At 46.0% G+C, this 15,347-nt stretch overlaps 1 protein-coding gene across 3 annotated transcripts in view; it reads right to left on the bottom strand.

The window, feature by feature from the left end:
- boc (BOC cell adhesion associated, oncogene regulated) overlaps positions 1-15,347 on the bottom strand; it is a 28,852-nt gene that overhangs the window by 8,710 nt on the left and 4,795 nt on the right. Inside the window, exons 1-4 of one of the 3 annotated variants that reach the window (XM_030398051.1) lie at positions 13,921-14,120; positions 5,201-5,329; positions 3,709-3,981; positions 351-497 (exon numbers count right to left, since the gene is read on the bottom strand). In XM_030398051.1, coding sequence (XP_030253911.1) covers positions 351-497; positions 3,709-3,981; positions 5,201-5,329; positions 13,921-13,930 — 559 coding nt within the window. In that variant the 5' untranslated portion in view covers positions 13,931-14,120. Of the gene's footprint in view, positions 1-350; positions 498-3,708; positions 3,982-5,200; positions 5,330-12,845; positions 13,446-13,920; positions 14,121-15,347 lie in introns of those variants that run through there. The other 2 variants (XM_030398050.1, XM_030398052.1) reach the window with 2 other exon arrangements.

The following is a 15,347-nucleotide window of genomic DNA, read 5'->3' as shown; positions in this document are numbered from 1 at the left end:
AACGGTGCACCGCCAGCAGGGACCACTAGGTGGCGCCCCAGAATCTGAGCCAGACCCGGTGGATGCATGTCAATGTGGTATTTCATTTCCTCAGAGATAAGCTGCAGATATCAGTACCTACAGCTCCCAGGCATCATCAGCATACCAGCCACAAACCACTGGAGCTTTTCTTCTCTTCCAGGCAACTTAGAAGTAAATAGTTTGAAAAATAAACAACTGCATTCCCATGTTTCAACATTCTCCAGATAATACCCTTATCAACGGTTTTATGATGAGCCAGATAGCTGGATTATAAGCATTCCGGTAAATTACGAAGATAGCCCGAGAAGAGAGGGAAGCAGCTCGGTTACCTTTGGATGTTTCCAGCCACTCCTGCTTGACGCTGTACCGGACCTGGGCCTTGGGCTGGCTTTCCGGGAGGTGACACTCAATAACAGCCGTGTTGCCTTCGTCGACCTCGATCTCCTGCTGGTCGTCGGGCTCAAAGTCCCGCAGCTCTGCAAAACACAGGCGAGGGGGTGGGAAAAAGTCAGCGCTGTGACACAGTTCACTATTCTTTCATCGTGTTAATGCACAGTGTAAATCAACATGTTTACAGTCAGAAAAACCGCAATCATCTGAGCAATAACAGTCTGTATAATAACTGTGCTGTTGCCATATTGGGTGTCTCTTGTATCGGCCTCAGCCACATTCCCACAGCGACTTTAATGCGCCCTCTCTTTGAAAGAGAAACCTCCTCTGCATCCATTTAATAATTTCTCTCCCCACAGCTCGTCTTGACACGATCTGACTTAAGTCGCAGGAATTTTATAAAAGGGCACTCCGGCTAATTTTCTCTGTTTTACTCATTTCATGTCACTTTGGATAAGCCGAAAGCCCTTAAAGTGGTGTCCGTAACATTCGAGTAGGTGTCATTAATCCTTTCAAACATTATACTGGGGCTGGGGCCGGTTCAGATTCTGTGGGAAACAGGGGGAGTGGGATTACTGGGGCCATGTGCTGCTGCGACTGTGTCCCGCAGACACACAGTCTGCACAGGACAGACACTCATGTGACCCCTGACCTCCTAACCCCCCTCCCACCCCCGTCTGAGCAGCCCAGAGGCCTGGCCACGGGGTCAAAGGTGAGAGGTGTCCGTCCTATAGAGTTTCAGAGAAAGATATCCAGTTTGGGTTTAGGAGGAAATGGCAAAATGTTGCTCTTAAGGAGCTGGGGGGAAAAAAAAGAAAAAACCCTAAAAAATCTAGGGGGGGGGGGAGAGAGACGCTGCCATTTTATAGATTTGAAGCAGAGTGGAAGAAAAAGAGGGAGGACAAAAAGAAGAAACAACTGTAGAAATGTGTCATGAAGGAGTCCAGGAGTGAAATGAAAGATAAATAAAACGTCTCGGGGAATGTAATTAAAAAGTCTACCGGCCTTTGTTGATTTATTCTTAACAAACATCCATTCTTTCCAGAGGTGCTATAACGGGTGTGTTTTTCTTGGACCGGCTGCTCCTCTCTGGCAGAAGACCAATTCGCTGCTGGTATACACAGTCAGCTGATGAGGCTTCTTTGTATACGGCTCTAATTCAATAAGTGAAGTTTATCTGCTGATAGGGACGTCCCTGTGATCTACTCAGAGTGCTGAACAAACACCTTCACCGCAGGCTGCTGATTTATTCAGCATGTGTGTTGGAGCTGCCCCCCTCTGTCTGCGTCTGGGGGAGCTTTTAACGGGAGAAATGGGGTATATCACAAACACAACTCCATCGCTGACTCCGATTTCAGCTCTTATTCTGAAAGATGAGAATCCCAGCCAGGACATGTCAAGCTAAGTGTGTGTGTGTGTGTGTAGGGGGGGGGGCTTGAAGAGAGACCGTGTGGCGCTCCATTTGCTAAATCAATCAGGTGCTGTTTTTACAGCCACTCCCACCTTTTCCCAAATTCCTCCACTTACACCTTTTAACCCCCCCTCCCTCAACTCCACCGCCCCGCATTCTTCACAGGAAGAACCCCGCATGGGTGCCTCTCAGGTGTGTGTGCGTGCATGTGAGCGTGTTCATCCTGCAGGGATGGAGGATTGATGGTATTCATAAAGTGGAGCGGACCTCCCGCACCAGCAGGGCTGTTTGGCAAGGCAGACTTGAAATATTTCAAGAGAGACAGTGCATTCATCATCTTTATGTGTAGCAGTAGGAGGCCTGCATGTGTGTGTGTGTCTGAATTATAACATGTTTGTGCAACGTGTTGTGCGTTCACGTTGTGCAGATACACGCAGAAAGAAAAAACGGGGAGGGTGATTGTCTGCACAAGAATTCAAGCAAGCGAGGAGCTTTTAACTTATGCCAAAATAGCGCAGATTCATTAGAGTCAGATAGCGAGGAGAGTCTGGAATCAACCTATCCAGATCACAAAAAACATGTGCGTACAACTAAGAGGGCTCACATGGAAAGGCAGGCACGTACACACTCCCCATGGAGCAATTCCTTAGGCGGTTTCGGGGTGGCCGAGTAGAGACCGTTATTAAATTAGAGAAGTTTTTCAAGGAGGGAGGCGGGGTGAGCAAGTCTGGCTCCACATGTAGTTATCTCAACGCGATTCATCTATTATTTGAAGGCATCAATAACCTTTACCACTTTGTACACGGAGGAAAAAAAAAAAAAAAAAGCCAGCAAGGTGAAGATGACAACTGAGGAGGGAAAGTGAAAGATAATGAAAGGAGGGGGAAGAGGAGAGAAAGTGACATGGTGAGGAGAGAAAAATGTGCATAGGAAGAGAAGTGTGTGTGTGTGTGTGTGTGTGTGTGTGTGTGTGTGTGTGTGTGTGTGTGTGTGTGTGTGTGTGTGTGTGTGTGTGTGTGTGTGTGTGTGTGTGAGGGCTTCAGGGAGACAGAATGTGACATCACGTCTCATCTTGTGTGAGGATCTTGTCTCGACTGGCCTGAAACACCTCCAGTTTCTGCAGCTATGGCAGCCTCATACATCACTATGTGTAAAACAATACAGTTAACAGCTCACTTTTTTGTGTGTTCAAGTGAGGCATACACCCATATCCTCTGTCCACACACACACACAAACACACACACACACTTATCCCCTCCACCCTGCCCTCTAACCAATTACGGGGCCATAATTTCTGGCGAGCCCTGCTGTCGGGCCCTGTGGAGAGGAATGTGCTGTTGTGGGGAGCAGAGGGGCCGCTGGAAGCAGGGGGCCCCCGGGCTGAGTCCAGGTCCCTCCTTCCCCTTCTCCTGACCGGCCCCCGGCCCCTGGGTCCCCTCCATTCCTCCGACTCGGGTTACACAGCTTCAGGCCCCCCCTCTCAGTCCCGTGACGCATATCAAATATAACACCACGTACTCCACTAAAAATGTCAGCAGTGAGAATATTTCACTTTAGCTCCGTTCATATCAAGACGACGCCACATACGAGCAGCCAACATCTAACAACACAAAGCTGCCATCGCTAATCATCGATGTGCATTAGTTTGTCGCCATGATGAGAATTACAGCTGGACTCAGAGCAGTGGAAAAGTACGTGGTTTACAGAGTTGTGTTGGTGAGCATTTTAGGCAAACAAATCCCGCCTCTTCACTGTTTTTGTTCTACAAGAAGAACATTAAGTCACAGGCGCTCTTTGGGTACTCTCACAAACCAAAAAGAGGCTGAAAAAGGGGCCCGTGTGTTCGTGTTTATTTGTCTCAGCTGTGTGTGTGGGTGGCTACTCACTGGCAGCGGTGACGTTCGCGGGCACACTGGCCAAGTCTCCAGCGCCGGTGCTGGCCACACACTGGTATCTGCCCAGAGTAAGGTTGGAGAGTGCGGGGATGTACAGGCTGTTGGGCCCCAGGACTACACCCAAATCTCCGTCCAAGAACTCCTGACCGTTGAGGCGCCAGCTGATGTTGGCGGAGGCGGGCCGGGCGCTGCAGCGCAGGTTCACGCTGCCTCCCAGCTTCTGCACCACGGACATGGGCTCCTCAGTAAACACTGGCACCTCGTCTGGAGAAAAGATTGGACACGGCAATCAGTATTTTGTCAGCACATGAGGATATTCATCACTGATTACATGTCAAACAGTGTGGCCACATGGGTTCCCTTTGACATGCCTACAGTTTAATTAGGGCTGCAGAGAACAATTTTTTTCATAATAGTTTTTTTTCTTAGAGCGTTTTGTCCGTCTTTGTATAAAGATATCCCAAACTGCACATCTTAGAGTACAAAGTGTTGTCATTAAATGTCTCGTTTCACAGGTGAGCCCAACAATGTACCACAAAGTCAGACTCAGGCTGTCACGATTACTGAAACAGTTTAACACAGAGCTGCCCACACTGGTTCACAGTATGCTCCAATTTGGCCTCACAGATGTGTCCAATGTGTCTTGCGAAATGATCTTAAAATATGTAGGATACGTGACGGGCAGAGTGACTCTGCCTCGAAAGTCAGTCAAGTCAGGGAATTTCTGATCCTTGGTCCTAGGACCACTTTGCATCTTAAATTAATACATCAAACAAATACGGGGCAGCATATCGCCTCAGTAATCGCTAACTGCTGCTGACATTAGCTAGTTAGCTCAGCAAGCAGTCCAGACTGGGAGCTTCAATTTACTTGTGTGTGCTTGAGTGGTATCACAAAAAAGGACTGGGCCAGGGCTAGCAGGCTAGCATGCTAAGTTCAGTAGATATCTCTGCAACACAACGTTACGTACGTTGACATAGCATAAAAACATTTCTTCACATACTTTTGATAATGTTGGTTCATTCATGGATAAAAAAAAAATAGTAAAAAATTCCAGTCCACCATTAAGTTTCAGATTGGTCCTCCGAAAGGAAGCGGTTGTCTCAATTTTCTCTCAATCAGCTCAATTAATGTGCTAATCGTTGTGGCTCTACATACAATACTTCTTTTCAGTTTACTCGTACCTCTCATGCAAACTACAGCACTTCTTCAGTTCATTTCAAATAAACTGCTGTTCCTGCTGCCAGACAAGTACAACACCTCCCTTTCTGTGAGCTCAGCCAGGATATTTTGTCCCTGGCAGGATTTACCCTGCACCAGGTGTTCTGGAAAAACTCATGTAAAGGCATTCATAAGGTGAGCAGAGATCGAGGCAGTCGAGTGCATTTGGAAATGGAAACTTTTTTTTAAATTTCATTTCAGCAGATTGTTTCTCAGGGATCCAGTTTTTTTTTTTTCAAGCCATCTCAGTGTGGGTACTCACCAGTGACGGAGGCGCCGCTCTGCAGGCAGCATAGCAGCACTGCACCCAGAGCGAACAACACTGGAGCCCTTCTCTTTTTCATCCACGGAGTCCAGTCTCGCTTTCCAGACATCTTCCATACACTACCCCCTGAAACACACACACACAGAGGAAGGTCAGAGGGTCATTTACAGACTTGGTTGGCTGGAAACAAACAGCACAATCTGCAAAAAAAAAATACAAAGCTGCCAAAACTCAACTTGGAAACATACATCATCCTTCCAAACAGTCGATTTGGATTCACACACACACACACACACACACACACACACACACACACACACACACACACACACACACACACACACACACACACACAGACACACACACAAAACATGCAGCCATTAACATGCGCTACCCTCAGCAGCCAAACTACAGACACAAATAAAGCCTTTCTTTTCTGTCAGCCATCTCACCGCTGACCCCATCTCCTCTGCCTGCACCCGCACCCATCCAGCCTGTGTTCATCAAAGGGGTGCCCTCATTCTGCAGGCCGTAACCCGACCCCTCCACCTTCCCGCTCAGGTGTAACCGATACAGGTAGAGGGTCCGGGAGGAGGAAGGAGGGGAAAACACACAGGCTGCATTCAGGAGTCGGGACAAAGAACAACTAATGAGAGGCAGGACGGGAAGGAGGGGGGACGGGAGGGGGAAATGTATATCACAGCAGCGAGGCGTGTGTGCGAGTTGGAGGAGAGGAAGGGTCTTTTATACGTCGGTACAGTACGTATTTGGAGGAAAATGGAGAAGACGATGGTAATGGTCAGTCTATTAACAGTTAATGCAGAGAGGGGAGCTTTCCTCTCTCCCTTGTCGCCTGCTGCCAAGTTTCCCGAATTCTTTCCTGTCAGGTTAAACTAACAACTTCCCGTCAGGATGAGGAGGGTGGTCCTGCAAAACTGAATCTCTATTACTCCCCCTCTCGCTCTCCCCCTCCGTCTCTCATATACATGCATGTCGCCGAAACATACTCAAGGGCACAAACTGTCCTACGACGTTACAGTAAAAATGGAAGCGCACAACTTTCTCATACATATTTGTCCCGTTCTTATTATGGCAAGGGGATGATTAATGAAGCTCAGAGACTAGGGACTACACACACACACACACACACACACACACACACACACACACACACACACACACACACACACACACACACACACACACACACACACACACACACACACACACACACACACACACACACACACACACACACATCCAGGGCCAAAGCAGGACAGTAAGAGAATGGAAACTCTTACAGCGTACCTTCATCATCTAATGGCAGCAGTGAAAATGTTTAGCCGCCTGGCACGTTTATTGAAAATGAGCAAAGCAGCAGGCCGACGGAAAAACAGCTGTTAACTGCGCCAACTGTCACACCAGGCCGCGCATTACTCCGCCACATTTTAATTGCTTATTATGAATGTGTGTAAACAGTTTGGGATTGTTAATTCTCACGACATGAGCAGCTATGGGGGGAGTACTCCCAAACCTGCACAGAAACATGTGAAACTGTAATGATTTACTGACTGGGAACAAAAACCATTTAATTCACTTATTAAAAGCTGCAAAAAAAAAAAAAATCGTCATATTTTTTCTTTTCTCTGTATTAAAATCATGATGATGTGACATTTGTTGTCGTCTGTACCACACACCTGCATCATTTCTGGAACAACATCATCATTTTTGTGGAGTTGTGTGTCTGACTGAATGAATGCAATGCCAATTTTCACTCTATTTTAGCTCCATTTTTGGTCTCCACCATCTCCTGAGGGAAAAACCGGGCATTTTAGAGGCTATGTGCTCAGTCTGCTCTCTAGTCCTGAACAAGTTGCATACATTTCACAAAGTAGTTTTTATGCATCCATTATATTTTCTATTCACCTATTTCACCCTTTGAGGTTTGACTGGCGCCCAGTGTGAACTGTTATAAATGTGCTTTTATAAATAAATTTTCCATCCATCACCTCCAATGAGGACATTATGTTTTCACATATGTCCATTTGTTGGTTTGTCAGCAAGATTAAACAATAACCAGTGAACACTTGCACTTTTCGCATTTTTTGTTAATTTCTCAGGGAATCATTTATGAATCTTGATGGACAAACAAAATCAGGTGTATTTAGGTGGCTGGTATCTATGAGTGAGTACAATTTCATGTGGAAAAAGGGACTGTTGGGCCCTGGTGGAGGTATGCGCTCTACTAGGTGCCATTCTAGTTACATCATCTTGTTGAAAACTCTTTCTGACTTGGTATAATGGTTTTCTGACTAGAAAATTTGCGCTTTTTACTTATTCAGGTCATTACAAATAAAAAATATTTCAAATTGGACTTTACGTCAGACACAACAAGCAATTTGATGATGTCATGATGGACATTCTCACAATGTTTACTATGAAAAAACAGCCCTGAGCTGCAGCCCCACATACATGTGCCGTTTCATTTACCCTCTCAGAGTAGCCCATCAGTAGTGGGCTCACTCAGTAAACAAACAGCAAGCTACTGTGGAACCAGGAGCGAGCAAAGCTGAACGCCTGTGGCTTCTGTGGCTGGTCGCTGTATGGACACAACCCGGGACAGCTGCCCATAAAAGACACATACATCTGTATCGAGCACCTGTCCCAGCTGTGAGCGCCACTGACCGTAAACCACACCAGTCGCTCTGCCAACTGGACACACAGCGGGACACACAGGCCCTCTTACCTGTCCGATATCTTCCCTTCACACACAAATACAAGCAGCGAGACAGGAACGGAGAGAGAGTTTTGTTCTAATCGCGGAATGAGAAGGCCCCTCGTATATCATCACTCCCTAAAAAACAGCCTCACTCCTCCGAGCCTGTCTTTCTGTCTGATTCATTAGTCAGCAGGGTCCTGTGTTTGCTTAGCGGATACCCTGCCTCCAGATGAAAAGTTGGCCTGACATCTATGTCCAACTTTTTCCATCCATCCTTCCCAGAGAAGTCACAGACAGAGAGGCAGAAGAGCCTCCTACGCATCAGCGAGATTGATAAAAAACAGAGCACGCACACAGACAGCTCCCCTAAATCAAGAACTGAGAATGTGTGTGTGTGTGTGTACGTGTGTGTTAATGTGTGCCTGTGGCTGTTTTGTTTCAGCGTTAGCAGTGAGGAACAAACGCTGCGTGGCAACACTCTGTGGGAGCAGCTTTGTGGTATTAAAACATATTTCAGTGACAGTGAAGTGAGGAGAACTGTGTGAACTGCGCAAATCTGCCAGATCCAGCGCACAAGTATGATTACAGGAGTGTAAAGCTATTTCTGTAATCATGTTGAGAAACTGACACTGGCTACTGTGAGACCTGGCTTACTTGAGAGTCGACTCCCAAGTGACTCTTGGGAGCAAATCTTGCATACATCCTTTGACTTGGTTATATCCTGAGACCAAAGAAAGTACAGAAGGCAGCTGCAGGTAGGGCTCTGTGTACAACTTCCACAATGTTATTGTGCCAATCTGCAGAAAGTTGTGAACAGCTTTTTCAAAAACCTGATCTGCAATCAGTTTACCAATCCAAGGCTGTGACGAAATTGAATTCAGTCTGTACCAGCACTGTATGCAGGTCAGGACTTTGTGAAAAGAGTTATTGAGCATCGTTTTTTTTTTTATACCAATACTGAATCAAAGTTTACAAATTGTGGTATTTAGTAACCTTAGTCTGGTTTACTTGCTCCTCGGTCAAATTCTTTCGAATTTCTTTAATTGTTTCGCCCATTTTAAACAGCATTCTTATTCTTTAATCATTGTAAAGATACTTTGACATCTAACATTTTAGGGATTATAAAAGAGTCCACTTTTGTTATTTGTACCGCCAGACCCATAAATTGGTTGATCGATATCTGCCCATCAGAGAGAGAGAGAGAGAGAGAGAGAGAGAGAGAGAGAGAGAGAGAGAGAGAGAGAGAGAGAGAGAGAGAGAGAGAGAGAGAGAGAGAGAGAGAGAGAGAGAGAGAGAGAGAGAGAGAGAGAGAGAGAGAGAGAGAGAGAGAGAGAGAGAGAGAGAGAGAGAGAGAGAGAGAGAGAGAGAGAGAGATCAGTATTGACGTATATGTTGTTCAAACTCAATATCAAACTCAAAATCCACCATGTATGTCAAATTTCTGGTTGAATTATCTCATTACACTCAACTGAAGACATAATTACATAGAAAGTAAACTTTCAGTCAGATATAGGAACACTTTTCTCTTGTTTTTTGACATTCTAACTTAGTCCTAGTTATTTTTGTAGTGACATTTCTTCCAGTGCAGACACGGACCTAGTTAAGACAATCGGACAGTGACAACATTAAATGCTGTTTCTTTGTCAAAGTTGATATAAAAATCCAGTAAAGTGGTTTTAATTGTCACAGTCAATGATTCCAATGTGTACCATGCAGTATGGTTCACAGTTTTTACATTCTGGGAGAAGGGGGAGCCCTTGTATTGTGTTGGTTCTTGGTATTGGAAAGTAGAAAATATCCTAAGTGTGTGTCACTTTTAAAAAGTACACATTAAAAGACTTAAATGCAGCTTCACTTGTACTTTGTTCGTTAAGACTTGTGACGCGACTTGGACCTGCCCTCCAAGTCTTAGGACGTGACTTGGACCCAACTCTGAAGACAGATGTGTGTGTGTGTGTGTGTGTGTGTGTGTGTGTGTGTGTGTGTGTGTGTGTGTGTGTGTGTGTGCCCATGTTTGGTGTATATATCGTGCAGGGGGGACTCGGAGGAGAGCAGCAGAGCGTTCCAGGTTGCGGTGGTGTTGGTGTGTGCAGGCATGCATCATGAGTGTAGGTATGTGAGTGCCTTATATGTCGTTGTGGGAGAGAGTCACTTGACAGAAGTTCATTGTGAGCGTGCTAAGTAAAGACACCGGGGCCCCTGTTCTCCCGGGCCACTGCCAGTCCCATTGTCCCCCTGCCTCCGTGGATAAATTCATTTTGACAACCCTGCTAATTGGATAAAACCAGACTGGAGCCTCCTCCCTGAGCGCTCACATTCCATCTGCTTTCTGGCATGAAGAGGACACACAGGAGGGGAGGAGGTGGTGGAGGGGTGGCAGGGTAGTAACTCCTTCTGAGGAGCTGAGCTGTTGAATATTTATCACCTCCCCAAACTCCCCTCTTGCCCTCCCTCCTCCCCCAGTTTTACGTCTTTTTACACCCAGCGGCAACCCCCCCATCCCTCGAGGTTCTCCAAACACCACAAAGCCCCCCCTTTAGATAAACACATGCGGTGTCAAGTGTGAGGAGTGCCGGGGGTTCAACTGCCCCGCTCGGGCCCGCGGCCCACAATGCCATGCCGCATAGCTGCCATGCGGGAGGCCGGTTGCCCCTCGCAACGCTAACAGGCAGAACGCACCTTAATAGAGTGGAGAGTCATTGTAAAGCAGTGAGCCGGTGCACGGACAAAGACCCCGTGGACCCCTGGAGAAAGGGGAGACGCTACTCTGAAGGGCCCGGGGAAGAGCTGATGGGCCCTGCTCAATGACCAAAGAGAGGGAGGGGGGGGAGGCTCAATGACCAAGAGGTTTGAGTAGAGAGTTTGGGGATGCGAGAAGACGAAGGCGAAGGAGGAGGGGGGGTTCAATGCCTTTAATGGATTGATGTGAGATGGGTGAAGGGGGGGTGTAGAGGTTGACTGGGAAAGCAGAACGGCTACTCAAATTAATAGAGAGGATGTCAACTGGCGGGCGAGCAGGAGGAGAGAGCAGGGCCTCGTCAATGAGAGGGTGTGTTTGAGAGAGCGCGTGTGAGAGCGTCGCTGAATGTCCCAACATATTTTCCCCCTCACTCCGTCAATGTGTTTGCTGGTCTCTCTCCCGTTTGGCTCGGAAGGAGGATGAGGAGGGTCCGGAGGGTCGCTTAACAAAACCAGCAGCAACACACCCGGTTCACCATCTGAGCATCACACAGAGAGAGAGCAACAAGATGGCAACGAGGGGAGGGCAGGGAGTCATAGATGGGGTTGTAATGAGCTCTTACATTATCTGGGCCGCAACTAATGATTATTTTCATTGTTGATTGATCTCATTTCCTCAATTAATGAGTAAGTGGTTTGGTCGTTGAAATATCACAAAATTGGTCCACACTCAAAGCGATCGATCGATCATCAAAACGGTTTGCAATTAATACAGTATAATAGTGAGCCACAGGTGATCCCTTCCAATTCTTTTTTTTTTTTTTTTTTTTTTTGGCGGTCAAACCAAAAGTCCAAAACTTAAGACATTCAATGTGGGGCTGCAACAAATAATCATTTTCATGATCAATTAATTATGTGCCTATTTTTGATTATTATATTACTCTATTCTTGATTAAAGGGACACTGTGTTGTTTTGGAGAAGACATTCAGAAAAGTGATGTTTAACACTGATAAGGTAGTAATATAAACACAGAAATACATCTTATTTCCATAAATCAAAAAAGGAAAATAAAAGGATGATGATGAAATTAGGGTCCCCAGAACACTGCGTGTAGCTAGAAAGGTGGCAGGGTCCGCCAAATATAAAGCTAAAGTGAAAAAGTATTAAATTGTGATGTGTCAGTTCATTCAGTCAGAAAAAGACCATTTGTTTATTTAGTTTTTTTTAAGCATGACAATAAATGAGTGAGGATATTTCTCTTCTTTGCCAGGCACTTTTTGCCTTTCGAACAATCGACTTTCAACTCCAATTGGGAGACAAAAACAGAATAGTGGCGAATGCTCACATTTGAGAAGCTAAAGTCACCCACTGATGAATTATGTCTATAAGCAATTTTCTGTCACTCAGCAAACTGAATAATCGCCTCATCGTTTGTATCAATTCTGTCTGTTATCACTACACAGATGTATGCAATTGGTATTTAACGGCTATGGTTATCAATATGTTATTGCTTGTTATTGACTTTTACAACAGAGATGGAGATTTTTGCAGTATGGTGAATCGTTCATGTGTCAGCAATAAGCAGTGTAGTGATTTGTGCATCTAGTTTATGATATATGTAGTGACGTGGTGAGATCACACTGCTGGATGCGATCTCGTTCAAAGTGCCGTGGATAATGCAATCTTAAAGTGGAGAACCTCGGAACTTCTTTGTTGTAATTCCCTTAGGCAAAAACTTGGCAGAGAACGGATCTTTAAATATATTCCCATCTATCTCTCGGCTTTTCACGGACACAAGGGAACCTTCTGGAGTCTTATCTTGGCATGAAAACTCGGCCCAACAGGTGGAGCGGGGCCCAGTCCAAATCCTCCACTCGAGACATCACTCGTTCTCATGCCATAAAATTACACATCAAAAGCATCTAAGCATCCCTAACGAGGCTGAGAATTCACCCCCTCCTCCTTCATAACACACACACTCACACGCACGCACACACATATGCACACGCTTCACAAAGTATTAACGAGCTATATGCCCGTCCAACCCCTGCTTTCGCCCCCCGAACCGACACTAACGAGCTACAGAGCGTCTCAAGGATTAACGAGGGGGATCTGGACAGGCCCGACATGTCGAGGAGGGGGGCGTTCTAATCAATTAGGCACCGAAGCATTTGCATAATTTAGATAACGAAGCTGAATTAACCACGGAGAGCTAATTACTGCGCCATGGCGAACACACCCACCCACATTCCTCCGCCTGGTGTGGGATGCCAGCGTGCCCACTGGGGCCATGGGAACAGGATTGGATCATCACTGGTGCTGGAGGAGTCTCAGCCAGAGGGATGGAGCACACGGGGACGTAGGTGGCGTTAGCCAATCACATCACAGGGATGGAAGGGAGGGAGGCAAGATTGATGGACGGATGTAGAGAAAGAAGCAGAGAGATGCAAAGATGAGTGGATGAGAGGAGAGAAGGTGCGATGAATGGACAGATGGATGGAAAAGGGGGATTGAGGTATGATGGAAGGAAGAAAAGTAAAAATGAGGTAAAGATGGATGACATGCAGAAAGCAAGGAAGAAAGAAAGGATGATTAGACTGGAGGAAAGAAAGAAATACGTGGATGATGAAGGGAGATGGGAAGGAAGGAAGGAAGGAAGGAGAGAGGCAAACAAGGAAAGAAAGACTGTTGAAGGGAGACAAGTAGTGAAGATAAATCGATGAATGATGGATGGATCATAGATGGAAGAATAGAAGGAATGAAGGAAGGAAGGACAGACAGAAGACAGACAAAAAGCAGGAAAGAAAGAAAGGTGGATGGATTGGGAATAAAATATGGATGATGTTAGAGGGAAGGAATGGTGACTGGGTGGACATAAATGAACAGAGGATAGATAATCAGAAGGAGAGGAAGGAGGACGGATGGGCAGAAGGAATGTTAAAAACAAAGGATAGCTAGAGAACCAACTTCCCTCTTTAAGCACAATCAAACTCTGAACAAACATGTTCATGAATCAATTATCTAATTATAATATAGAAAGTGTGTGTGTGCGTGCGTGCGTGTGTCTTAACTCTATAATGATCATTTCTGAACACACACACACACAATCATCATACAGTACTGACAAAGCTACATATATCCAGCATATTTCACAGTACTCATCACACAAAACACACGCGTGCATGCAGTTACATATTTCACTCACCCACAGCCATTCTTTCCCTGTACACACACAGTGACACACACACACACACACTACTGATGACACATGAGCAAGCAATCACACAAACTTCTATTACATGGTAAAAGTATACTCACAGAGGCACATAAATATGTCGACCTCAGGAAGTTTTTCCAACACCAAATGTCAACACGCAAGACAAAGACGAAGAAGAAGAAAAAAACCGGCTACCACTTATCCCCGGCCTGAGAGATAAACTACAAGCACGACACGGGATTCATGCATGCTAATATAGACTTTCATAGCTGTACAGATACGCAGCCTGCCTCCTTGTGTGTTCCTGCATCGTGGGGAGGAGGGAGGGGAGGAGGGAAGGAGGGAAGGAGGGAGGGGGGAGGGACGTGAAGGGAGCGAAAGGGGCCCCCCAACTCCCTTTGGCAGCTCATGCATCAGAGTGAATGGAACCAATTATAAATCAAGAGCAATTTCTCCCCATTATTCAGCAGGAACCAGGAGGGAAAAAAGAGAGGGAGAGAGAGAGTCTGACCCAACAACTCTCAGTGGGAGACGAAGGAAGGAAGAGAAAAAGCAGAGGGAGTGAAATACTATATGAAAAACAGATACGAGGACGCATTAGGAAAGTGAGATAAGGCAGAAAGAGAGATGAGGGAATGGAGAAAGAAAGTTATAGGAAAAACACATACGGGGGAAGGAATCTGAAAAAAAAAAAAAAAATGGAGAGGAGGCAGGAAATTAAAGCACAGAGCGAGGGAGTGGGGACGGCGGACATGGTGCAACCCCGACTTCGGCGGCCTGCACGGCGGCTAAAGAGCGAAAGCTGCCGGGCCTGAAAAGAGTTCCTTAAGAGGCGAAACAGCTGGAGGAGGCTTTCAAAGAGCGCCCTCGCCAGTGTCAGAAGCTGGGTTTGTGCGTACCATTTGTCCTGCCAGTCACAGCTCACAGATGTGCTGCGAGATATAAAATAAAAACCTCACACACACACGCGATTTTGGCAGAAGACAGAAATGCGTTGTCGATGGAAAATTCCAGTTGTGATAACCTCAGGGGCCCAATAACTTAACTAATCTGGTGCCCAGTGATTTATTCTGTTGAATCATGTCTTCTCCTGCCAGTTTGACATTCTTAGATGATGAGTTTTTTCTCTCTGGGGCAACACTTTTAAATCTGATTATTGGTTAAAGCCCTGGAACGAGACCCAGATTCCTTTAACGTTTTTTGTCTTTCTGCCTCTTTTATTGTTTCGTTCACACATACTCGGGACAGGGAATAACGAAGCGCGGTTAACGCGGGGGAGGTTCTTTTTCGTGCAGGGATCTTTGAAAAAGTTACCGAAATGTGTGTAACTGAGACGGCCGCCGGCCTGAGTGCAATCTTGTGCCTGTGTGTGAATGATCTATTAGAGCGTCTGGGTTGCTTTTGGCTCGTAATAACACCCCCTAATCTTTGTCCAAATATCTGCTTTGCACACACAGGGCTATTTGTCTACACACACACAGCTTTCTCCTTACCGGAGTCTGGAGTTGATCAATGATCTAACAGCACT

Source organism: Sparus aurata, chromosome 19 (assembly GCF_900880675.1).
Source record: "Sparus aurata chromosome 19, fSpaAur1.1, whole genome shotgun sequence".
In the NCBI taxonomy this organism is placed as follows: domain Eukaryota; kingdom Metazoa; phylum Chordata; class Actinopteri; order Spariformes; family Sparidae; genus Sparus; species Sparus aurata.
This window is presented reverse-complemented; position numbering and strand designations above follow the sequence as displayed.